This window comes from Sapajus apella, unplaced genomic scaffold (genome assembly GCF_009761245.1).
Source record: "Sapajus apella isolate SASKATOON/1434 unplaced genomic scaffold, GSC_monkey_1.0 scaffold85, whole genome shotgun sequence".
Taxonomy (NCBI): Eukaryota; Metazoa; Chordata; class Mammalia; order Primates; family Cebidae; genus Sapajus; species Sapajus apella.
In genome coordinates this window covers 1,714,215-1,740,397 of record NW_022437025.1, presented here as the reverse complement: position 1 = coordinate 1,740,397, position 26,183 = coordinate 1,714,215, and the positions used below count along the sequence as shown (strand labels likewise).

Here is a 26,183-nt window from a genome sequence, read left to right as displayed (position 1 = left end):
TTAGCCAGGCATGGTGGTGTGTGCCTGTAGTCCCAGATACTCTAGAGGCTAAGGTGGGAGGATCCCTTGAGCCTGGGAGATGGAGGTTGCAGTGAGCTGAGATTGCACCACTGCACTCCATCCTGGGCAACAGAACGAGACCCTAAGAAAAAAAATAGTGGATTCCATTGATTAGAATTAAAAAAAACAATTAGGTCAACCGTGGTGGCTCCTACCTATAACCCTGGCACTTTGGGAAGCTGAGGCAGGAGGCTTGCTTGAGGTCAGGAATCTGAGACCACCCCGGGCAACATAGTGAGACCCTGTCTCTACAAAAAATTGAAAAATTAGCCAGGCATCATGGCACATGCTTGTGGTCCCAGCTACTCAGGGAGGCTACTCAGGAAGATCACTTGAGCCCAGAGGTCAAGGCTGTAGTGAGCCAAGTCCCAGCACAAAAGTACCTCTTCTTCTTTTTTTTTTTTTTTTTTTTTTTGAGACAGAGTCTCACTCCATCACAGGTCTGGAGTGCAATGGCACTCTTGGCTTACTGCAACCTCCGTCTCCCAGGTTCAAGCGATTCACGATTCTCCTGTCTCAGCCTCCGGAGTAGCTGGGATTACAGGCATGTGCTGCCATGCCCATTTAATTTTTGTATTTTTAGTAGAGACGGGGTTTCACCATGTTGACCAGGATGATCTCAGTCTCCTGACCTCATGATCCGCCCACCTCGGCCTCCCAGAGTGCTGGGATTATAGGTGTGAGCCACCATGCACAGCCCAAAGCCACCACTTCTATGTGCAGGTCCTTCCTCAATGGGGTAAGAGGAGGCTGGAGGCTGACCTCTGCTTCTCCTACTGCATGTACCTGACTAAAGCTTCTCCCATCTGCAGGAAGGTGACCTGGGATCCAAGGTTTTTCTCCTGGGCTCTCATTCTGGCTCCTGCCATAATCGGTACATACAAGCACCTGTGCGGAACATCCTGCTCTTGTCAGCAAATAAGCTCTGGTACCCGGCTCCAAACCCCTCTCAGTCCACAGGCCAGTGATCCTGCTACTGCCTCCCGCTGCCCCTCCTATTCTTCCCTTTCCCTCTCCCCAGTTTAAATTCCTGGGACAAGCCTCATAGTCTCTTGCAAACATCCCTGACTCTCTTCCTTTGTCATACTTCCCAGCCAACCCCCATTCTGGGCAAATGCAACTATGGCTGCTTTGCACCAGAGCATGGGTCAAGTATAGCACACAGCCCTTGTAGGTCTTCCTGTGGTTTGCTAACTGGATCCCTAACCTCCCTAACTGGGGCACGTGTGCTGCCTAGACATCCTGCCCTGTTTCTCTACTCTGTTAATCACCGAGTGGCTATGGAAGGTTATATGTGATTTGTGAGGAGCATAAGAAGCAAAAGGAAGTTCCCCCAACCAAAAAAAAAAAAAAAAAAAACAGAAGAGAAAGAAAAAGGGTAAAAACTGTGCAGTGCATGCTGTTAAACCACTTATTAAACCACTGCACCGTGGTTCTGTGGACTTTTCTGCTGCATATGGAGATGCAGGGTGGAAGGAAGGCCTCATTCCAGCCTTAAGGATGCACAGAGAGCTGGCTGGATGCCAGATTTCTACTTATTTCTTTTCACCCCTTTTTTTTTTTTTTTTTTTTTCTGAGATGGAGTCGTGCTCTGTCTTCAGGCTTGAGTTCAATGGTTGGATCTTGGGCTCACTGCAACCTCTGCCTCCTGGGTTCAAGCAATTCTCTTGCCTCAGCCTCCCAAGTAGCTGGAATTACAGGTGCCTGCCACCACGAACAGCTAATTTTTGTACTTTTAGTAGAGACAGGGTTTTACCACGTTGGCCAGTATGGTCTTGATCTCCTGACCTCATGATGCCCACCTCAGGGTCCCAAAGTGCTGGGATTGGTTACAAGCATGAGCCACTGCACCCAGCCTCTTTTGACCTATTTTTATAAACTTGAAATAGCTACACTGAGCAGGTGCCTTTTTGGTTTTTGTTTTTTGAGACAGAGTTTCCCTCTTGTTGCCCAGGTTGGAGTGCAATGGCACCATGTCGGCTCACCACCACAACCTCCACCTGCCTGGCTCAAGCGATTCTCCTGCCTCAGGCTCCTGAGTAGCTGGGATTACAGGCATGCGCCACCATGCCTGGCTAATTTTTCTTATTTTTAGTAGAGATTGGGTGTCTCCACATTGTTCAGGCTGGTCTTGAACTCTCAACCTCAGGTAATCTGCCCGCCTCAGTCTCCCAAAGTGCTGGGATTACAGGCGCAAGCCACGGCGTGGCCTCTTTTCTTTTTTTTTTTTTTGAGATGGAGCTTCATTCTTGTTGCCCAGGCTGGAGTGCAGTGGCGCGATCTCAGCTCATGGCAACCTCTGCCTCCTGAGTTGAAGTTATTCTCCTGCCTCTGCCTCCCCAGTAGCTGGGAATACAGGCATGTGCCACCACGCCTGAGTAATTTTTTGTATTTTTAACAGGGTTTCACCACATCAGCCAGGCTGGTCTCGAACTCCTGACCTCAGGTGATCCACCTGCCTCGGCCTTCCAAAGTGTGGGCATTACAGGCGTGAGCCACCGCGCCCAGCCTTTTTTTTTTTTTTTTTTAAACAAGTGCAGTAGTGAGGAAGGACAGATCCCCAACCTCCTCTCTAACCAGATCCCTAACCTCCTCTAACCAGATCCCTAACCCCCTCTCTAACCAGATCCCTAACCTCAGCCGGGTGCGGTGGCTAATGCCTGTAATCCCACCACTTTGGGAGGCTGAGGTGGGCAGATCATGAGGTCAAGAGATCGAGACCATCCTGGTCAACATGGTGAAACCCCGTCTCTACTAAAAATACAACAAAATTAGCTGGGCATGGTGGTGTGTGCCTGTAGTCCCAGCTACTTGGGAGGCTGAGGCAGAATTGCTTGAACCCGGGAGGTGGAGGTTGCAGTGAGCTGAGGTCGCGCCACTGCACTCCAGCCTGGCGCCTGGCGACAAAGTGAGACTGTCTCAAAAAAAAAAAAAAAAGATCCCTAACCTCCTCTAACCAGATCCCTAACCTCCTCTAGCCAGATCCCTCACCTCCTCTAACCAGATCCCTAACCTCCTCTCTAACCAGATCCCTAACCTCCTCTAACCAGATCCCTAACCTCCTCTAACCAGATCCCTAACCTTCTCTCTAACCAGATCCCTAACTTGGACAGCGTGCTGCTGAACACGTGTAACTGTTGACTGCCGAGCACGTGCTTTTTTTTTTTTTGGAGACAAGAGTCTTGCTGGGTCACCCAGGCAGGAGTGCAGTGGCACAATCTTGGCTCATTGTAACCTCTGCCTCCCGGGTTCAAGCAATTCTCCTACCTTAGCCTCCCAAGTAGCTGGGACTACCGGCATGCCACCACACCCAGCTAATTTTTGGTATTTTAGTAGAGACAGGGTTTCACTGTGTTGTCCAGACTGGTCTCAAACTTCTGAGCTCAGGCAATTTGCCCGTCTTGGCCTCCCAAAGTGCTAGGATGCTAGGATTACAGGCATGGGCCACCAAGCCGGCCTGCACATGTTCTTTAATCAGGAAACCAACAATTTTTTTTTTTTTTTTGAGACGGAGTTTCGCTCTTGTTACCCAGGCTGGAGTGCAATGGCGCGACCTTGGCTCACCGCAACCTCTGCCTCCTGGGTTCAGGCAATTCTCCTGCCTCAGCCTCCTGAGTAGCTGGGATTACAGGCATGCACCACCATGCCCAGCTAATTTTTTGTAGTTTTAGTAGAGGCGGGGTTTCACCATGTTGACCAGGATGGTCTCGATCTCTTGACCTCGTGATCCACCCGCCTCGGCCTCCCAAAATGCTGGGATTACAGGCTTGAGCCACCGCGCCCGGCCATCCAACAATTTTTTTTTGAGACAGGGTCTCACTCACTCAGTCACCCAGGCTGAGTGCTGTGATGCAATCACAGCTCACTGCAGCCCTGACCTCCCAGGTTCAAGGGATCCTTCCATTTCAGCCTCCCAAGGAGCTGGGATTACAGGTGTGTGCCACCACGATTGGCAAATTTTTGTAGAGACCAGGTTTCACCACGTTGCCCAGGCGGGTCTCAAACTCCTGGGCTCAAGGGATCCAACCGCCTCAGCCTCCCAAAGTGCTGGGATTGCAGGTGTGAGTCACTGCACCTGACTACAGCTATTCTGATTGTTGAAAAATAATTCATCTAATATCCCACCCTGCCTGGGCTGCAGGAGCATCAGACACCACCTGCCCCTGTGTCAGTCCTGCTCTTGGCTCTCTGCTGCCAGCCTTTCCTTGTGCTGGTCTGGGGATGGTGGGGCATACCAGCTGCAGGTGAGTGGCGTGTTCTGCATTTCCTCACACCTGGCACTTTGGGCAGAGTGGAGGCTGTGGGGAGGGTTTCCCTCCGTCCAGTGTCTTTCAAAGTCCTGTCAACAGGCACTAGCATAGATGGGGCAGTCACCACCTCCTGCTTGGCCTTGTCCGGACACCTGGGACCCCACAGCATCAATGGGGAGGAGCACTGTTTCTTGCCCCCTCCCCAGGGTCTCCCCTCCCTACCCCCAGATGGCATGAGGCCGGGTCATCTGGTGCTCAGGACCAATGTCCAGACCAGGACTAGAACACTGTCCTACAGCTGGGGCATAAGAAACCCAGTTCTTAGCCATGCGTGGTGGTGCGCACCTGTAATTCTAGTTACTCAGGAGGCTGAGGCAGGAGAATCACTTGAACCAGCGAGGCGGAGGTTGCAGTGAGCTGAGATGGCGCCACTGCACTCCAGCCAGGGGGACAGAGCAAGACTCCCTCTCAGAAAAAAAAAAAAAAAAAAAAAAAAAGCCTAGTACTTTCTGACCCTAACCAACTGTCCACTCCAGCTCAGGCCCAACCGTGGGTGGAGACATCCCCCTTTTGCCTCCAGGGGGATGGGTGGAAAAGGGGCCCCTTCAGGTTTGTTGGCAGCAGAGGCCTAGGTTCGGGCCTAAATGTGCTTCAACTCATTCTGCATTTGACGTCTACAGTGCCCACCGACCGGTGTGGGTACAGGGACTCGAAGACAGCTTCAAAATACCCTGCACTAAACAATGTCCCCTTCTCCCACCTGAGATGGGGAATCCAAGCCCATCCGGACCCAGTACTTGGCAGGCAGGTGAGGGCTGAGTGCACGGACAGTAGCAGCAGAGTCGAGGAGGGAGCCTCCTAGGGAGACGTGCCATTCAACCAGCCTCTCAAGACTGGGGAGCTGGCTGGTATCAGGAGTTCCACACTCCTGCGCTCCAGGGAACAGAGATGCTGAGTGTGCACTCCAAGACCCTCCCCAGGAGGTGCCCTGAGGTTACATCCCTGAACGAGACAGAGGGCAGGGCAAGTGCCGTGCTGGGGATCTCCTAGCTGGAGATCTCGACCAGCTGGGAACCCAGCGCCGCCGGTGCCCATGTTTCTCCCTGCCTGTCTTCTCTACCGCAACTCAGGGATCCTTGTCTGAAGGAATGAAGGGGAAGGTGGAGCTCAAAGGTCACGGTCTGCTAGGAGGCTGCAGTGCGGTCTCTCTTCCCTGGACTGGTCAGGGCTGGCTATTAAGCCGGGCTAGGGGGAGGCTCTTGGGAGATGGCGCACGAGCGGTCCGCGGGTCCAGCCCAGCTCTGGACGCCAAATCCTTGGCGTCCTGGACTTCGGCTGTTCCTTCTTCGACTGGGAGGTGGAGCGGACAGGGTGTGGCCCAGGGTAGGAAACCCGGCCCTTGCGACGCCCGGGACCCCAGGGGCTGCTTAGGCCACAGCGAAGCGAGGGGTCCCCCTGCGCCCACGCAGGACCACACCCACCCCTCCCGCTGAGACCGGAGGACGCTGTACTCGTGCGGTGGGGGGTGCTGTGCCCGCTGCGCCGCCACACAGACTACTGCGCCCGCATCCAGGGGCCGGCGTGGCTCTGTCCTTCGGGGCGGGACCCTGCGCTCCCGTCCCCTCAGTGGTGGTCGGGCCCCCGACGCCGAGCAGCGCGGTGTCTGGGGAGCGCCGCGTGGTGCCGCGGAAGGGGCCTCAGGGCTGCGCGTGCCAGGGTGCAGCCGCAGAAGGCAGAGCCACAGAGCAGGCGGAGGCCGGCGCGAGGCCACGGCCGGGTGCGACCCTCCATCCCAGCGTCCGCTGACTTGCCCTTGGAGCCGCAAGCTCCCAGGAGCCGTTTTCTACTCGTGGGTGCAGGACTTGATCCCAGAAAAGTTCCGGACACAGCCGCTGCTGCTACCGCTCGGAGACGAAAAGACAATCACCGCGCGAGCGCAACCCGCTCCCTCGGCTCCCGCGGGCGCCACGCTGCGAGCCGCGGCGTCTACCGACCGACTGGACCCAGGATGCAGCGCGCCCCGAGGAGCCCTCCGCCGCAGTGCACGCCGGGACCGGTAGTCCGCGCCTTCGGGTGTGGACAGCCCGGTGCACGCCGGGATCGGTAGTCCCCGACAGAGTACGGGCCGGCCCGGTGCACGCTGGTATCGGTAGTCCACGCCCCAGCGTGCAGGCCGCCCCGGTGCACGCCGGAACCGGTAGTCTGCGGTGGCACGGTCCGCCCCTCACCTGGCCGGCCGCGGGCGCCGAGGGGCCCAATGGGAGCCGCGGCCTGGCCGCCCCGCCCCGCGCTCCGGGACGTCTGTGCCGGGACCAGGCCGCCGGCGGTGCCGGGTCTTTGAGCTGAGCGCCTGCGGTCCGGGGTCAACCGCCGCCGTCAACCGTCCGCGCGGGCCGGGCCTGAGGCGCCGCCGGGTCGGCGAAGAGAGGCAGCCGCGGCGGAGAAGGAGGAAGAGGCAGCGCAGGAGGCCGGAGCGGCCGCCGCGCCCGGGCACATGGCGTCCATCTTACTGAGGAGCTGCCGCGGCCGGGCGCCCGCCCGCCTCCGTTCGTCGCCCCGGGCCACCGCCCCGCGGGGTAAGCGGTGGGCGCCCCAGGGCGGGGCTGGCTGTCACGGCGATGCGGGGGGCCCGGTGGGCCCGTTGCGGGCGGGGCCGACAGCGCTGGGCGGCGCCGCTGGGCCTCTGCCTGGCTGTGACCTCAGGCGGCCGGTCCCCGCGGGTCACCGCCGCCCAGGCAGGCCTGGGAAAGTTCGGACGGGCTGGGCAGCGCCGGCGCACCCTGCGGGAGTAAGCTGCGTGGAGCGCGCCGTCCGCGCACCAGCACGGCCGTGCCCGTTAGCCACGTCGGGGGTCCCCGAGACGAGCCTTGGGTGGGCAGCGGGCAGGACCTGGGGGCTGCGGGGGCCCTCCCCGCCCGTCACCGACGAGGTGATGCCAGCCCCTGCGGGGCGATGAAGCCGCGACCTGCACTCAGGGGCACGCGGACTCCGGCTCCGGGGAGGGTCCTCAGGCGCGTGGCCTTAGCCACCCTAGCCTAAGGAGCTGTCTGGAGCGGATGCTCTCCCAGGGTGTGCCCAACTCCTCCCTCTTTCTCTAATTAACCAACTTATCTCAGTTTATGTCCTTATTTGTAAAATTGGCATACACATAAAACTTGCTAACAGAGACTCAAGTAAAATAATTGAGTGCAGTGGTGCAGTCATACTCACGACCCCTCAAACTCCTGGGCTCAAGCTGTCCTTCTGCCTCAGCCTCCCAAGTTGCTATTTGTGCCACACAACACCCACCTAATTTTTTTTTTTGGTAATTTTTTTTGTAGAGACAGAGTCTTGATATGTTGGCCAGCCTGGTCTTGAACTCCTCAACTCAAGTGATCCTCCTGCAATTCTTGTCTGTTTTCCTCCTTCCGCCAGAGAGGTTGCCCGTATCCTCTCCCAATTCTTTTTTTTTTTTTTTGGAGACAGAGTCTCTTACCTGTTGCTTAGGTTGGAGTGCAGTGATGTGATCCTGGCTCACTGCAACCTCAGTCTCCCAGGTTCCAGCGATTCTTCTGCCTCCCAAGTAGCTGGGATTACAGGTGCCCGCCACCATGACCAACTAATTTTTGTATTTTCAGTAGAGATGGGATTTCTCCATGTTGGCCTGGATGGTCTCAAACTCCTGTTCTCAAGTAATCCACCCACCTGGGCCTTCCAGAGTGCTGGGATTACAGGCGTGAGCCACCGTGCACAGCCCCCAATTCTCGTAACTTTTCACAGTAATGGCTGGTTAGCCACTGAGCGTTTTGGAGTGGTGGGAGGGCGCTGAGTGGTGGTAACGCACAGTGTGAAGGTGAAGCTCAGCATTTCATCTTCCTAGTTGCTGTATTAAACGTTAGAGCTCTCTCTGGACCTCCTGATACTGATAAAAGTACTTTTGCTACTTCGTGCTTATGTCACAGGTTTTTGGCAAAAAAATAGTAATAATTAGCTTTTTATGTGTCGTTCTGTCATTTCAGGAACACAGACGTCTTCTGTAGTTATCACTGCGCTTTGTGACAGGGACTCTAAGGGGCTGATAATGGGTTAGACAGCAGGTGTGCTGTAGGAACAGTAGGGATTTCACAGCCAGTGAGACGCATGGCTGGACTGTGGAGGAGGCTCCTGAACCCCTGTGAGTGGTACCCCAAATGGAGGTCTGCAGGCCCCTGCTCTTAGCGTCTTACATGAGTAAGGTTCATTGTCACAGCGAGTGGACCTGTTACTGTTCACCGAAGTCCATAACTTACTCTGCTTTTCTTTTCTCTCCCGCTCTTCATTCTGCGGGCCTTTTCTGTCCTGGGACCCATCTACACCGCCCTCCTTGATTGTCTCTCAGGCTTTCCTTGTCCGCAGTGACCTTGCCAGCTTTGAGGAGGACTGCTCAGATGGGGTGTAAGGTGCTGCTCTACTGGTATTTCTTGATGTTTCCTCATAATTAAGCTGGGAAATATGATTTTTCGGTAGGAAGACCACAGAGGTGGAGCGTTCTCATCACGTCACATCAAGGCTCCATGCTGTCAGAATGATTTGTCACTGTGGATGTTGACCTTGATGAGTAGGCCGAAGTGGTGTTGGTCAGGTTTTCCACTACCCAGTTACTCTTCTCCGCCTCTCCATATCGTCCTCTTCGGAAGGAAGTCGATATATATGAGTAGAGGCAGGGTCGACTCTAAGGGCTGTGTGGGAGAGGTGACCTCTGGCCTGAGCCGCCTGGGGACAACAGAGCCATTTGTTGAAACTGGAAAAGACTTGGGGAAGAGCAGAGTGGGGAAGCGATTTGAGAGTTCTTGGAGGTGTTGACTGTGCGGAGTCCCTCAGACCTGGGGGCGCTTTGGGAGGAGGTGGAGGTCAGGTAGGGAGGATCTCCCAGTAGTGGCCAGGGGATCCTGGAAGCCAGGGGAAGAAAGGTATGTAATGGTAAGAAATACATTTAGTCTTTGTCCTGATGGCATTAGCACTGAGGACTGAAAACCCTGGAACTTTCCTGAATGATGGGAGTGTCTTTTTTCATTTGTTTTTTGAGGCAGGGTCTTGCTCTCTTGCCCAGGCTGGAGTACAGTAGCTTGATCATGGCTCACTGCAGCCTCTAAGCAATCCTCCTGCCGGCTGATTTTTTTATTTTTTATAGAGATAGGGTCTCTGCATGTTGCCCAGGCTGAACTCCTGAGCTCAGCAACAATCCTCCCCGACCTTGGCCTCCCAAAGTGCTAGGATTACAAGCATGAGCTTGGGAGTGTCTTCTTTTGTTCATTATCACTGCAGCTGAGTTTATGCTAATGCAGTGACTCCAGGCAGGCCCTTAGATTCAGGTGGCACTGAGCGTGCTGTGATTAGAGGGCCATTCCAGGGAGGGGAGAGGGTTTGGCAAGTTAGTTCAGTCCCCATGGCCAGTGGGCCGGTACTGTAATCAATCATGAAGCCTTGATGAGAACTTCTGGGTGAGCAGACTGGCGAGGCTTCTCACTGGTGTGTACCCGCTCCACAGCACCCAAGGATCCTGTGCTTAGGACCTCCCTGGCCTCGGTGTCTTGGCCTCTCTCTCTGGTTGTTCTTGGATACCCTTTATAATGAACTGTAATAGTAAGTAGAACCCATTGCTGACATCTGAGCCATTCTAGTGAATTTTCAAAACCAAAGTGGTCATGGGAACCCCCCACTTTGTAGTCAGCTGAAGTGTAGGTAGCTTGGGTACATGGAGTGGGGGCAGTCTTTTGGGACTGAGCCCTTACCCTGTGGGGTCTGCCCTAATTCTGGGTAGTGTCAGTGTGGAATTAAATTGGTGGACTCCCAGTTGGAGAATTGTTGGTGTTGGAAAAAAGAACAGAAAGGCTTCCAGCAGGGCCTGGCCACAGATCATGTCTGTGCTCCTGAGGGACACGGAGCAGTGATCCCCATCACCCTGGATGGCCTTGACTGTGGGTTCCTTGGAGAGCTGGGGACAGAAGCCTTCAGAACAGGTTTTGGGAAGAGCCTAGGAAGGGAGCCAGTGGGACAGGAAGTGTTAGAAAGTGGGGTCACTGGGGGGCAGATCAGGGAGCCCTGGGTGACCTGCCAGCTGTCTGCTTGCTGGGCTGAGCCCTTGAGGCGCAGGAGCTGGCCAGGACAGGGGTGGGAAGCCAAAGGTGCCATGGAGTGGGGAAGATAGCGGAGAATGTGCTGCGCCCTCTTCATGTGAAGAAAGGTAGGGGCCAGAGCTGGTCCTCAGCTGGAGTGAGAGGGTCGTGGTGTGCTCAGTCGCACTGTGTTTATAAATTTTAACTTGTAACTTGATGCGTATGAGAACATAGCTAACATCTTCCCCTTAACTGAGCTCCCAATTTACAGACCAGACTGTTACAAGCCCTAAATGTGGCGCATGCTGGAAATTTCCTTCCCCATAGGAGTATGAGAGTTGCCTCCTATTTAATGAGGTGCCTGCCCTCCCCATCTTGTTCCTCTTCACACGGTGGCTCTTGTAGCTGGCCAGAGTGAGCTCCCCACAACTTACAGCTGCTCCTGCAGCTACCTGGCTGAGGACTCATTGCCACCCCACTACCTGGAGGGTCAAGGCCACTGGGCACCTCAGGGTGCCACCTGCTGGCTCCTGGCACTGCTTGACCTGGCACCTCTGGCCCTGCTGCTCCTATACCTGTCTTGTTCCCAGTGTGAGGTTTGATCACAGTGGGCCCTGAATGTCAGTAGTGTGAATGAACTCTATGCTTATAGGAACTAAAGCAAGTTAGGGAAAGCATCAAAAAATATGTTAAAATCCTCAAAGTGTGCTATATATTCCTCACTGTTGTTTATACAAAAATGGCTTATTCCACTAGCTTTATTTATTTATTTATTTATTTATTTTTTTGAGTGCGATAGTGCGATCTCAGCTCACTACAACCTCCACCTGCTGTGTTCAAGCAATTCTTTTCCCTCAGACTCCCAAGTAGCTGGGATTACAGGCACGTACCACCAGGCCCAGCTAATTTTTGTATTTTTAGTAGAGACGGGGTTTTGCCATGTTGACCAGGCTTTTCTTGAACTCCTGACCTCAGGTGATCCACCCACCTCAGCCTCCCAAAGTGCTGGGATTACAGGCATGAGCCACCACACCCGGCTTATGGTTCTAGTAATTCTTACAGCTCTTGCCCCTTGGAATCGTTGCTTGCTCTATAGGGCTGTCTGCATAGAGGTCATGTGTCCACCAGAGCCAACTGCAGTGAGTGGGGATGGTGCCACCTGGTAGGATGCTCCCTCCCTGGGGCTGGCCTACTTGGCTTCCCTCTTGGGGTGTTTAGAGCCAAGGGTTTACTTGAGGCTCCCCATCCTTCTTTAGGACTACTTTGCAATACTGTTTTCCTAACTGGGGCAGACCCTTCACTTAGCAGTGTTCTGAAACCTTCCAAAACTCAGAACTGGCTTCCAGAAACTTACACACAGAGGCTTCTGCAAAAGAGACCTGTACTCTTTCAGACTTTTTTTTTTTTTTTTTTTTGAGACAGTGAGTTTCACTCTTGTTGCCCGGGCTAGGGTGTAATGGCGCGATCTTGGCTCCCTGCAACCTTTGCCTCCCGGGTTCAAGCAATTCTCCTGCCTCAGCCTCCCACGTAGTTGGGATTACAAGCATGCGCCACCACGCCCGACTAGTTGGGTATTTTTAGTAGAGACAAGGTTTTACCATATTGGTCAAGCTGGTCTTGTACTCCTGACCTCAGGTGATCCACCTGCCTAGACATCCCAAAGTGCTGGAATTACAGGCATGAGCCACCGTGCCTGGCCTTCTTTCAGACTTTAAAAGAAGATACTATGCTGGGCGTGGTAGCTCATGCCTGTAATCCCAACACTTTGGGAGACCAAGACAGGAGGGTAGCTTGAGACCAAAAGCTGGAGACCAGCCTAGGCAACAAAGGGAAACCCCTCACAAAAATTAGCCAGGCATGTTGGTGCTCGCCTGTAGTCCCAGCTACTTGGGAGGCTGAGGCAAAAGGATCCTTTGAGCCCAGGAGTTCAAGGCTGCAGTGAGCCATGATCATACCACTGCATTCCAGCCTGGGCAAAGTCATATAAATAAATAAAAATGAATAAAAGGCTAGGGATGGGGATTGTGGTGCATACCTATAATCCCAGCACTTTTGGAGGCCAAGGCAGGTGGAGCACCTGAAGTCAACAGTTTGAGAGCAGCCTGGCCAACATGGTGAAACCCCATTTCTACTAAAACAAACACACACACACACACACACACACACACACACACACACACAGTAGCTGGGCATGATGGTGGGCACCTATAATTCCAGCTGCTCAGGAGGCTGAGGCAGGAGAATGGCTTAAACCCAGGAGGTTGCACTGAGCTGAGATCTTGCCATTGCACTTTAGCCTGGGCTCAAGAGAGAAACTCTGCCTCAAAAAAAAGAACAAAAAAAGATATCGGTATAAATCCCTGATTTACTACATATTTATTTTCCCCTATTCCCGTTACAGGTAGTCCAGGGGATCCTGCTCATCTCAGCTGTGCCAGCACCCTGGGGTTGAGGAGCTGCCTGTGAGTAAATCAGCGTCAGTCTGCACCTGTCTGAAAACAGGGCTTGGAAATGGTGGAGAGTCAGGAGTGACTTGATTTTTGAGGGAAACAGTGTATCCTATTTTCCTGTTCTTTGTTTCTTTTAAACCTTTTATCTTTCCATGTTGAAAATGATTGTCACATGCCTCAGTGAATTTCGGAAGTGAATAAACATTCCTAATTTCAGGGCCCAGTTGCAGATGTTGTCCGTAGTTTGGTGTACAGTAAGTCTCATTTAATGTCTGTAGGTTCTTGGAAACTGCAACTTTTATTTATTTATTTATTTATTTTTGAGACAGAGCCTAGCTCTGTTGTCCAGGCTGGAGTGCAGTGGTGCAATCTTGGCTCATTGCAACCTGCCTCAGCCTCCGGAGTAGCTGGAATTATAGGCATGCTCCACTCTGCCTGGCTAATTTTTGAATTTTTAGCAGAGACAGGGTTTCACCGTGTTGGCCAGGCTGGTCTTGAACTCCTGACCTCCCGTGATCCTTCTGGCTCGGCCTCCCAAAGTGCTGGAATTATAGATGTGAGCCACCGTGCCTAGCAGAAACTGCAACTTTAAGGCCCTCGAATAACGTTTTTTTATAACTTTGGATGAGAAAAAAAAATTGGTTTTCTTATAGGTCTTTTTGCTTAAATGCATTTTCTAAGAACCTATGGACAATGTTAAGTGAGTACTTCACTGTATTTTATTCTGAACTTTAAGGAATATATCTGGTTTTTAACACATGCAGTTTTCTTTTTTTTCTTGTTTTCAAAACAGGTTCCTGCTCTGTTGCCCAGGCTGGAGCTCAGGGCACTACCATAGCTCATTGCAGCCTCAAACTCCCGAGCTCAAGGGATGCTCCCACCTCAGTCTCCTGGGTAACTGGGACCACGGACATGTGCCACCCTGCCTGGCTAACTTTTAAATTTTTTCTAGAGAAAGGATCTCACTACGTTGCCCAGGCTGGTCTCAAACTGGCCTCTCAAAGTGTTGGTGTTACAGGCGGGAGCCACCGCGCCCAGCCGGCATGTACAGTTGTTGTTTTTTTTTTTCTATCTTTCTTTCTTTTCTTTTTTTTTTGAGGCAGAGTTTTACTCTGTTACCAGGCTGGAGTGCAGAAGCACAATCTTGGCTCACTGTACCTTCCACTTCCGGGGTTCAAGCAATTCTTCTGCCTCAGCCTCCCAAGTAACTGGGATTATGCCTGGCAAATTTTTGTATTTTTAGTAGAGATGGGATTTCACCATGTTGGTCAGGCTCATCTTGAACTCCTAACCTCATGATCCGCCCGCCTCAGCCTCCCAAAGTGCTGGGATTACAGGCGTGAGCCACGATACCCGGCCTGTTTTGTTTTTTTAGACAAAGTCTTTGCTTTGTCACCCAGGCTAGAGTGCAATGGCAATCTTGGCTCACTGCAGCCTCCGCCTCCTGGGTTCCAGCGATTCTCCTGCCTCAACCTCCTAAGTAGCTGGGATTACAGGCGCCCACCACCACCCCTGGCTAATTTTTGTATTTTTAGCAGAGACAGGGTTTCACCATGTTGGCCAGGCTGATCTTGAACTCCTGACCTCAGGTGAGATCTCCACCTTGGCCTCCCAAAATGCTGGGATTACAGGTGTGAGCCACCATGCCTGGCCTAGCACATGGCAGTTTTAATCACAGCCTGCATACAGTTTTGTGCACTTGGTTTGCAGTCTCTCTCATTCTTCACACAGTTGCCATTTTTCGTGGCTTTCCACTAAAAATAATATTTGTAAAAGGTGTTTTGGATGCGCCAGGCAGTGTTGTGGGTGTGGGCATCCACCTGTGAACACAGAGCAGACTCTGCAGGTGCCTGCAACCACGGGGTGTAGGTGTGGCATTCCCGTGCCCGGCTCTGGCTTAGCCCTTCCCTGTGGCAATCACAGTCTAGCAAGATGGCAAGTAATATCAACACGTGGTGACAGCATGGCATAGAGACTGTGGTGCCACCGGGCTGGCAGGCCAAGCCAAGAGGGCTTCCTGGAGGGAGTAGCACCTGCAGCCCCTGTCCTGAGCTTGGTTTGAGGCTGCCATGCTCTTGCATGCTGTCCCTCTATCTCGCCTGTGTGAGGAGAGATTCTCATTCTCTCCTGGGCTCTAAAGTTCAGAAAGCCACAGTAGCACTCATCTCCTCTCCCGACGTTTCTGCTTCCTGTGTGGGAGAGCGGGACTGAAATACCGTCCTCCTACTCCAAGCCCTGTCCCTCTGGCTGCTCACTCAAGGCTGCTGATGTATCTCATCAGCCGTGAACCTCCTCTGTCTGGTAGTTCCTGAGATTTAATTCCCTAAAGTAAAAACAACTCACATGTGAAAACCTGGCCTTCCTTAAAACATAGCTTCAGCTGTGTGGATTTGGAGAGTACTGCCGTAAGCAGCGGAGCCACGAGGGAGCGTGTCGGTGGCTGGAGTCCCTGGGCACACGAGCGGTGTTTGCTGTAGACACTGACAAAGCCTCTGTTGGCCAGCGTAGTCCCATCTCTATGTGTGCACTCTCACCAGGCCTTCCCTCAGCCTTGCCACTGCCACAGCATCAGCCTTAGCTTTCCATTAGATTTCTCTTCTTTTTTTTTTTTAATTTAATTTTTTTGAGACAGAGTCTCGCTCTTGTTTCCCAGGCCAGAGCGCAACGATGTGATCTCGGCTCATCGCAAAGTCTGTCTTCCAGGTTCAAGCGATTCTCCTGCCTCAGCCTCCCAAGTGGCTGAGATTCCAGGAATGTGCCCCCACGCCCGGCTAATTCTGTATTTTTAGTAGAAACGGTGTTTCACCATGTTGATCGGGCTGGTCTCAAACTCCCAACCTCAGGTGATCTGCCCACCTCGGCCCTCTTTTTTTCTCTTCTTTTCTTATTTTTTCTGAGTTGGAGTCTCACTCTGTTGCCCAGGCTGGAGTGCAGTGGCATGATCTCAGCCCACCACAACCTCCACCTTCCAGGTTCAAGCAATTCTCCTGCCTCAGCCTCCTGAGTAGCTGGGACTACACTAATTTTTGTATTTTTAGCAGAGATGGGGTTTCACCATGTTGGTCAGGCTGGTCTCAAAGTCCTGACCTCATGATCCACCCGCCTCAGCCTCCCAAAGTGCTGGGATTGCACGTGTGAGCCACCACGCCTGGCTGCTGCCGCCGCCATTTTCTTCAGTGATGTCTCTAGCAGGTGTTCCTCCCAGGGGACCAGTTCCCCCAAACCTCATCTCTCTGGACCTTCCTTTGATTTCTTGTCTATCCTCCTCCTCAGTTCCTTTAATTTCTTGTTTAGACATTTTAGTTCTAAAACACTCTTTTTGGGATTGTAACTGAAATGTCATTAAACCCATCAAGCCACTTGGGAATATTCCATTTATTTACTTATTTATTGAGACAGGGTCTCATTCCGTTGCCCAGGCTAGAGTGCAGTGGTGCAATCATGGCTTACTGCAGCCTTGATCTCCCAGGCTCAAGCCATTCTCCCACTGTAGCCTCCTGAGTACCTGGGACTACAGGCATGTACCACCAGCTGCTGGGATTTGCTGGGGGAGGTTACTGTGGTGAGAACCAGGCCCACCACACCTTGCTAATGTGTGTGTGTGTGTGTGTGTGTGTGTGTGTGTGTGTGTGTGAGTGAATGCTGCTGGGATTTGCTGGGGGATGTTACTGTGGTGAGGACCAGGCCCACCACACCTTGCTCATTTATATGTGTGTGTGTGTGTGTGTGTGTGTGTGTGTGTGAATGCATGCTGCTGCGGGCACGCCCAGCTCTGCATGGCTCCCTGCCCTCGCCGAGTCTGCCCTGCGCTTCCCTGGTCTGGTTTTCCGAGTCTTTGTCTTTGCCTGTCGATACCTTGTGACTGCTGGCACCATACCTTCTTGTGGAAGCCACCGTCTTCCTTGCTAACTGAGGGTTGGAAAGTCGTGTAATTCAGCGTGATGCAGGGAGGAGGTGTGTTCAGTGTGTGGGCTCTGTCATCACCCACGCTGGAAGGTGAGGCCACCTCACAGAAGGAACACAGCCTGGTCAGGGGGCAGGCTGAGCCTGCGTGGGCTCTGCTGCATTCTGTGTGGCCTGGCTCTCGGCATGCCATGACTCAGGGCTGCCTGGATTCGGAGCCTTTTCCTGGCTCAGAGGTGACCCCACAGCTGGGGAGAACCTGGAGACATGGTGGATGGGGCTAGGTCAGGGCCTGAAGGAGAGCCTGGAGCTGCCCTCACAGGATTTGGGGAGGTGACCAAGGGCGGGGTGCCTGTCCTCTGCCCCACCCCTCCCAGGCCTCACTGGTATCCACCAGGCACTTTCCATGTGTATTTCCATGTTTCCTGTATTCTTCAGAATCTCTCCGTGAGTTCAGTGTTGGGTTTGCATGTCTGTAATTGAGGGAAGATTTCAAGCCTGGGAGAGTTCTTGGGGGAGGTCCCCACACTATGACTGGTGCCACAGTGGAGCCCCAGCCACTCAGGCTTCTGATCCTGATACATGTTCACTCGAAGCTGCTCTGGTCTGGTGGTGCCCTGTGCCAGCTACACTGCCCTCTCTGGGTGCGAGTTGAGGCAGGCTTGTGCCTGCAGGCCTTCAGGATCCCCATCAGAGAAACAGACAGTGGGTCTGGAGTCTCCACCTGGCCTGCAGCCCTGATTGGTGGCTTCTCCCATGCCGCAAGGGGGTGGTAATCACAGCAGCCATGTCAGGACATTGGTGGTGCATGCTTCCATGCTGCATGTACCATCCTGGTACTTAGTATCTGTTAACACAAATTCATGACGGAGGCTCCCAAAGCACAGAGAGGTTAGGTTACTCAGTTGAGGTCACACAGCAGTAAGTTGTGGAGCTGGAATTTGAGCTCCAACAGCGTGTTCTGGAGCTTGACCTCGCTGCTGGCATCAGGCCAGGCATGGAGGGCCGATGGAGGCAGAAGGAGCTCATGTGCGACACACGTGGCCTTTGAGGTGAGCTGGGGCCACCGGGGAGATTTGTGCCCAAGCAGCAGGGGAGTTTCTAGTGTGCCAGGCAAGACATGCAGGAGACCGTGAGCCTGAAGGGGCCTGACACAGGTCAGCTGTTCCAATTTTGGACTGTAAGTGGCGTCACAGCACTGCCCTGAGGTCAGACCATAGTCTCTGTGTTGCACACAAACGCTAGGTTCTGGGCCAGGCACAGTCCCTGCTGCAGAAGCTCAGGCTGCAGTGGCTTCCTCACGGCCTCTCTGTGGGTGGATATGGTACAGGCGGCTGCTGGGACCAGTGCAGCTTGGACCAAGATGGGTCTGGGTTAGTGCCAGCCTCCTGCTGCCGCCTGCGAGGCCTGGTGTCTGGCCCTCGGGAGCCCACGTTCCAGTGGGGAGAAGGCAAGTGTGGTGCACACAGTGTGCATCTGGTCTCTAAGACAGCCAGGTGTCAGCAGGGCACCCGCTAGGAGGGCAGAGTGATGGAGTGGTCAGGGAGGTCTCAGTGAAGCAAGGGTGTGAGCTAGGGATGTCCAGGCAGGGGGACAGCTGAGAGGCTCTGGGCTGAGAGCCTGCTGGTCCCGGACACAGTGGGCGGGTGGGTAGAGGAGGAGATGGGCCTTGGGCCTTATTCTTTGGATTTTGCTGTTTTGTGCTGGTATTTGTGGGCAGCTAGTGTGGAGATGAGGTCAGCAAGCGCCCTTGCTGATTTGTAGGACTTGCTCAAGAGCCACAGGTTTTTCCAGAAAGTCACCTGCCGGAGGAGAGGACCTCCAAACTGAACAGACTCTCTACTCTGCACCATATTCCCCCATGAAGTGCCAAAACAATGCACCCTACCTCCCCAAGTCACTGGGCGTGGGGGGTGTGAGGCCCACCTAGGGATCCAGCCTTTGCTGATTGTGCCTGTGTCTGACCTGCCCTTCCTTCTGTGGGGGCCGGCGAGCCCATGCTGCTGTCCGACGGCGTGGGGCTGAGGGGCTGCACACTGTCCTGGTCTCCCTTCTGAAGGGCTCCCCAGGGGCAGTGCAGACATCAGGGAGTAGGTGGGGTTGTGTGTGCTTGTGGCATGATGTGGCACAAGGCATGTGAGTTTTGCTGCTGTTGGTGTTTGGTGCTGAGCTGTCGAAGGCTGGTACTGGCTCTTACCACTGTTTTCACTCTTCCCCTTTCAAGGAGTGTTCCGTTGGGCTGCTGTGCTCCCATCCACCCCGTGTACCCGTACTTCAGAGGCGATCACCTTGGCTGTTGGACTCTGAGGCCCGACTACCTTCGCACAGTGCCGAGAGCACCATGGACCTCCACCTCTGTGGGTTTTGTGGTTGTGGGACCTCAGTGCCTCCCTGTGCGCGGCTGGCACTCTTCACGTCCTGTCAGTGATGACTCGTTAGTAGAGAAGTCCCTCAAGTCCTTGAAGGACAAGAACAAGAAGCTGGAGGAAGGTGGCCCTGTGTACAGCCCCCCCGCAGAGGTGGTGGTGAAGAAGTCCCTCGGGCAGAGGGTGCTGGACGAGCTGAAGCACTACTACCATGGCTTCCGCCTGCTGTGGATCGACACCAAGATCGCGGCACGCATGCTCTGGCGCATCCTCAACGGCCACACCCTGACCCGCCGGGAGCGCAGGCAGGTAATGGGGACCTGTCCAGTCCTTTCTATTTTTTCTTGCTCTGTCACCCAGGCTGGAGTGCAGTGGCGCATGATGGCTCAGTGCAGCCTCGATTTTCTGGGCATGAGCGATCCTCCTGCCTCAGCCTCCCAAGTAGCTGGGACCACAGGCATGTGCCACCGCACCTGGCTAATTATTTTTTGTAGATCCAGGGTCTCACTTTGTTGCCCAGGCTGGTCTCAAACTCCTGGGCTCAAATGAACCCCCCACCCCAGCCTCCTAAAGTGCTGGGATTACAGGCGTGAGCCACTGTGCTTGGCCATGCCCAAATTCTTTTCACTGTGTAGGTTGGTTGAAAAATATTTTTAGGGCTTGCCTTCTGTTTGATAGAGATAAAAAATCAGTAAAATCTATTGCCTAGGAAAACCTCGCTCTACTCGCTTCCTCTACCCTCCACCACAGCAGTCATCAACACAGAAGACCACACAGCAGACACCCGCTGCGTGTCCTCTAACCCAGTTCCGACACCATCTGTGCGGAGATAGCGTCAGATCCCACGGGCTGAGGGCTCCGTCCCCAAGATGCCCCCCACCAGTCTCAAGTCCAGACTGCTCAGAGCTTCTGATGGACTGTCTTCAAGTTAGGGTCCCACCACCCCCTCTTTGTTTTTATTTTTTGAGACAGAGTCTTACTCTGTCGCCCAGGCTGGAGTACAGTGCCATGGTCTCTGCTCACTGCAACCTCCGCCTCCCCAAATTCAAGTGAGTCTCCCACCTCAGCCACCTGAGTAGCTGGGACTACAGGCATGCACCACCACACCTGGCTAATGTTTGTATTTTTAGTAGAGAGGGATCTCACCATGTTGGCCGGGCTGCACTCAAACTCCGTGCTTCAAGTGGTCTGCCTGCCTCAGAAAGTGCTGCGATTGTAGTTGTGGGCCGCTGTGCCCAGCCCCCTCTTTGTTTTTAAATTGTTTTAATTTTTTATTTTTGTGGGGACGTAGTAGGTATATGTATTTATGGGGTACATGAGGTGTGACACGCCTCCCCCTTTAGGTTCTATTAATTTGCTGGAGTGACTCACAGAACTTAGGGAAACACTTTCCATGTGTATTTCCATGTTTCCTGTATTCTTCAGAACCTCTATAACGGATTTTCTATAAAGGATGGTGGGCCGGGCGCGGTGGCTCAAGCCTGTAATCCCAGCACTTTGGGAGGCCGAGGCGGGTGGATCACGAGGTCAAGAGATCAAGACCATCCTGGTCAACATGGTGAAACCCCGTCTCTACTAAAACTACAAAAAATTAGCTGGGCATGGTGGCGCGTGCCTGTAGTCCCAGCTACTCAGGAGGCTGAGGCAGGAGAATTGCCTGAACCCAGGAGGCGGAGGTTGCGGTGAGCCGAGATCGCACCATTGCACTCCAGCCTGGGTAACAAGAGCGAAACTCCATCCCAAAAAAAAAAAAAAAAAAAAAGGATGGTGTAAAAGATACAGATCAAGAGACCCAAGGCAAGATATGTTCAGGGAAGGGGCATGGAGCTGCCTTGGCTCCCGGGGTGCGAACTTCGGGAACCCTGCAGGTTCAGCTTTCTGGAAGCTCCTTGAACCCAGTCTGCTTGGGTTATGACCTCGCCATTCCTTCGCCGCCATTCCATTCCTTTGCCGGAACCTCTTTAGGGAGGGTCTTAAAACCCATAATCAGAAAGTTGGGAAGATTAGTGACCTGCCTTGGGGCAAGTGAAAGGAGGGTAGAGAAGTCAGGCCTGCCCAGAGGCCTGACACACCTGACGTTATCATGGAAGCCTGTGACAGGGCAGCCCAGGCAGGAACCAGTACCTGTCATAACACCACACCTGCGGATAGGCGCCTTGCCCCTAAATTGCAACACCGTCTGCTCATGTTTCACTCTTTCCCACCAGCAGTTTTCAGCACACACGTCCGCCCACTCCATGCCTTGATGCTCTTGATGCCCTTTGCCAGCCCCGCTCTGTTTCCTGTGAGGGTCTGTGTCTGCACAGTGGCATCTCTGGGGCAGGTGGAGGCCTTCTCTGTCTTACTGCTTCCAGGTCTGTCTGGAGGGCTGCTTGTGTCCCTCTGGGTGAGTTTGTTTTTATTGTTGGGATCCATGCTCCTGACCCCAAGGTTCCACATCTGTGGCCTGTCATAGAACCTGCTCGCTCACCAGTGCCCAGGCTCTCGGGAGCTCCTGGCCCGGCCTCTGCTGCACCAGCTCCTGCTGTCCTTCACAATTCAGAAGAGTCTTTGTTTTCTGTCTTTGTCTCGGGGCTGCCATCTAGATGTTTTCTTTTTGTTTCATTCATTCTCTTTTCAGCTGAAGTAATCTGCTTAATGCAGCCACGGAGGTTTTATTTTCAGTCCCCATGTTTTTACCTCTAGAAGCTCAATTAGTTTTTCAATTAATTTCTTTTTAATTTAAAAGAGGTGGAATCCACTTCAGAGGGGTAAACCTCACGTGGAGTAGGTGGTGAGCTAGTTTCTTCTGCACAGATACTGTTTGCTTCTGTGAGTGCCGGGGGACGCTGTGGGCCGCAGAGGGTGCAGCCCGCGTAGGAATCGAGGCCACCCTCCCAGGCACAGCCTCATCTCTCTGCTCCATCCTTTCCTCCCAAGAACACCTCGTGGTTTCTAGCTCTTGGGGATTATATGACATTTTTATGGGCTCTGCTATTTACTTATTTTTATTTTTGGGACAGGGTCTCACTCTCCCACCCAGGCTGGAGTGCAGCGGCACCCGTACAGCGGCACCCGTACAGCTGACTGAAGCCTCAGCCCTCGCAGGCATAAGCGATCCTCCCACCACAGCCTCCCAAGTAGTTGCGGCTGCAGACGCACACTGCCACACCAGGCTCATTTTTAAATTTTTTTGTAGAGACGGGGGTCTCACTATACTGCCAAGGCTGGTCTCAAACTCCTGGCCTCAAGCAGTCCTGCTGCTGGGCCTCCCAGAGTGCTGGGATTAGAGGCATGAGCCATTGCAGGCAGCCATGGGTTAGGGTACCAGTTTTCCTTTTGAAAGATAATCCTATGGGCTTAAATGTGCTCTAAAAGGATGGGATTTGTAGTTCTGCTTTTGTGTTTACAAACATTTTAAGAAGTTATTTTCTTGGCCGGGTGCAGTGACTCACTTTGGGAGGGCCACAGATCACCTGAAATCTGGAGTTCGAGACCATCCTGGCCAACATGGTGAAACCCTGTCTCTACCAAAAATATTAAAAAAGTAGCTGGGCGTGGTGGCACATGTCTATAATCCCAGGTACTCAGGAGGCTGAGGCAAGAGAATTGCTTGAACGAGGGAGGTGGAGATATAGTGAACTGAGATGGCATCACTGCACTCCAGCCTGGGTGACAGAGCTAGATGCCATCTCAAACAAAAAGTTGTAAATTTGGATTGCAGTGATGGTTTCACAATGTGTAAATTTACCAAAAATCATCAAATTGATTTTAAATAGGTGAATGTTATGGTTTGTAAATTAGACCTGAGTAGAACTGCTAAAAAAATTAATGGGGCATATCAAAAAACACATGTCCCAGCTTTAAAGATATGGCACCATTTGGAAATAAAGACAGCCATAAATTTTAAGTCGGTGAAAAAATACAGGAGTCATGGGTCCAGTGTGATAATAAAGAAAAAATGAATGTACAGGAAGGCAGGGTTCTCCCCTCCTGCAGGTGACAGATGGGAAAGTGAGCAGCCCCTGTTGTGTGCCCGTGAGAGTGGGGGCTGGCTCCGTGAGCCCAAGGACGGGAGCGAGGTGAGGAGCAGGAGGACACTGCTGCTCTCAGGGTGTCTCCCTGGGACCGCTCACTTGTAGCCAGTGGAAACAGGAACTACACGGTCCCTTGGCCAGGGCATCCCAGTGAGCAGCAACGAGGAGGGGCAGTTTTCTACCAGTTGTTCAGGCTTCACAGGGATTTCTGGTTATTTCAAATTGGATGTTTCTTTAACGGCATCAAACGCTAGTTTGTTTATGTCAGGAAACACTTGGGTTTTTTCCTAACGATTGCCTTGTAGTGTAGTCTTAGGGAACACAAGAGAAGCCCTCCTTCTAAAGTGCCCTCCAGAAGCAGGTGTGGCTCAGCTCTTCCTGGTGACCCCCAGCACGCTAGTAATGCCCAGTCCTCAGCCTGCAGCCCTCACTTGCTGGGCCCTGAGCCCAGGGTGCTGGCTGGTGGCCTTGGAGGACCAGATTGCCAGGAGCACCCTGTGGCCCTTGGTGTCAGCACCATACCCGGCTTTTCTGGAGGCTGCTGGTATCTGCTTCGGACCCTGAGAAAGAAGTGGGTTTGGGAGTGGTCTGCTAAGGGGTTCTGGAACTTGGAGTCCTCAGTGGGTCCTGTGAGTCACTGCCTGAGGTTGTGCCTGTAATCGATTATAGAAGAAATGCTCACACCCCTTGCTCCTATTCCCACATGTGCTGTGTCCCCCTCTGATGGATTCCCGCCCCTCTTCAGTTTCTCCGGATCTGCGCCGACCTCTTCCGCCTGGTGCCGTTCCTTGTGTTTGTGGTGGTGCCCTTCATGGAGTTCCTGCTGCCTGTGGCTGTGAAGCTCTTCCCCAACATGTTGCCCTCCACATTTGAGACCCAGTCCATCAAGGTAAGGGCAGCAGCCCAGTTGCTTTTGTAGAATGAGCCTGAAATTCATTGTGATAGCTGCCTTCTTTGTGACTGTTTCAGGTGCTAGATATTTTTAAGGCTTTATGTATCTTCATATCGTCCTGTGCAATAATTATTTCGTGAATGCTGGTTTTGGATTTGTTTTTCTTTATTTATTTTTGAGACAGAGTCGCTCTGTTACCCAGGCTGGAGTGTAGTTGTATGATCTCAGCTCACTGCAACCTCTGCCTCCAAGGTTCAAATGATTCTCTTGCCTCATCCTCCCAAGTAGCTGGGATTACAGGTGTGTGCTACCACACCCAGCTAATTTTTTGAGACAGGGTCTCGTCCTGTCACTCAGGCTGGAGTGCAGTGGCATGATCACGGCTTGCTGTGGCCTCAAGTTCCTAGAATCAAGTGATCCTCTTGTCTCAGCTCCCGAATAGCTGGGACTACAGGCTGAGCCACCATGCCCGACTGATGTTTTTTGTTTTTTATAGACAGGGTCAGCTACATAGGGTTGGCCATGTTGCCCAGGCTGGTCTCAAACTCCTAGGCTCAAGTAATCCTCTTGCCATGACCTCCTAAAGTGGCATTACTATGCGTGTGAGCCACTGCTTCCAGCTAAGTGTGTTTTAAAATAGTTTTTCTAGACCAGTGTTCTTCATGCTGTAGGGAAGTTGTGAGGTCCTTCCAGGCCAGAGTCAGCCAGCTGCAACCCACAGGCCAGATCCAGACCCTGCCTGTTGTTCTCAGTAGAGTACTGTGGGGACCTGGATGCCGAGTCACGTGTCTTGTCTGTGGTGGCTTCTGTGAGGCACCAGCAGAGGTAAGCAGTTGTTTTAGATTATACAGCCCATGAAGGCCAAACGCTTTCCTGTCCAGACCTTTACGGGAAATATGATCATGGGTTTTGTTTATTTTTTGAGACGGAATTTCACTCTGTCACCCAGGCTGGAGTGCAGTGGTGTGATCTTGGCTCACTGCAACTTCAACCTCCCGGGTTCAAGCGATTCTCCTGCCTCAGCCTCCCAAGTAGCTGGGATTACACGTATGCATGCCTGGCTAATTTTTGTGTTTTTAGTAGAGATGGGGTTTTGCCATGTCCAGGCTGGGCTGGAACTCTTGACCTCAGGTGATCCTTCTACCTCTGCTTCCCAAAGAGCTGGGATCATAGGCATGAGCCACCATGCCTGGCCCACACGGGTTTTTTTGTTTTTCTGGTATTGTTTTTTTTTTTTTGGGTTGGAGTTTCCCCTTGTTTCCCCGGGTTAAATTTAAAAGGCAAAAAAAAAAAAAAAAAAAAAAAATTGCAATGGCACAATCTCAGCTCACTGCAACCTTCACCTCCCGGGTCCAAGTGATTCTCCTGCCTCAGCCTCCTAAGTAGCTGGGATTACAGGCTTGTGCCACCACGCCCGGCTTATTTTTGTATTTTTAGTTGTGACGGGGTTTCTCCAAGTTGGTCAGGCTGGTCTTGAATGTCTGACCTCAGGTGATCCGCCCCCCTCAGCCTCCCAAGGATATTTTTTTAAACTATGAAATAAAAGAGTTTGAGAATTTATTGCACTTAGATGAGAGTCAGTGTTTTGTGAAATGTTTCTGGGGGTGGGCTGGGGGCAGGCATGAGATGCTTTCCTTGTCCAAACCATAGTCTGAGCAGTTGGAGTACACTCCTGAGCCCACTGTCTTGGAGGCCCCAGGATCTAGGGGCCGGCAGGAGAGACTGGGGCCTGGAGTGCAGCACCCTCTCTGCCCTTGCAGGAGGAGAGGCTGAAGAAAGAGCTTCGGGTCAAGCTGGAGTTGGCCAAGTTCCTCCAGGACACCATCGAGGAGATGGCCTTGAAGAACAAGGCAGCCAAGGGCAGTGCCACCAAAGACTTCTCCATGTTTTTCCAGAAGGTGCTGTGACGTGTCTGAGCCCCTGTGACCTCACCAGGGACCCCTCCTTGCTTTCTCTGTTTCCTCTTTGCTGTGCTCAGCAGAGAAGAGCTCCCCTAGGCAGCTCAGCGGGGGGGCTGGTGAAGTGTCAGGAGTCTGGCCCCGTGAGCTCCCAGTGAGTTGAGCTGTGGTACCTGCGCCTCATCAGCCTTCAGAATCAGTGTGTCTATGTCTCGTCACCTTTCAGCTGTCCAGGCACAGTAGAATCTGACCCATGAGGAGCCTGACACCTGAT

General features: G+C 53.0%; 1 protein-coding gene across 3 annotated transcripts in view; it reads left to right on the top strand.

Annotated features, from left to right (window-relative positions):
• The first annotated feature begins 6,505 nt into the window (after positions 1 to 6,505).
• LETM1 (leucine zipper and EF-hand containing transmembrane protein 1) overlaps positions 6,506 to 26,183 on the top strand; it is a 39,799-nt gene continuing 20,121 nt past the window's right edge. For all 3 annotated transcript variants that reach the window (XM_032253936.1, XM_032253935.1, XM_032253937.1), the window contains exons 1-5: positions 6,506 to 6,886; positions 12,786 to 12,846; positions 18,962 to 19,412; positions 23,865 to 24,008; positions 25,772 to 25,909. In XM_032253936.1, coding sequence (XP_032109827.1) covers positions 6,805 to 6,886; positions 12,786 to 12,846; positions 18,962 to 19,412; positions 23,865 to 24,008; positions 25,772 to 25,909 — 876 coding nt within the window. In that variant the 5' untranslated portion in view covers positions 6,506 to 6,804. The remainder of the gene's footprint in view (positions 6,887 to 12,785; positions 12,847 to 18,961; positions 19,413 to 23,864; positions 24,009 to 25,771; positions 25,910 to 26,183) is intronic.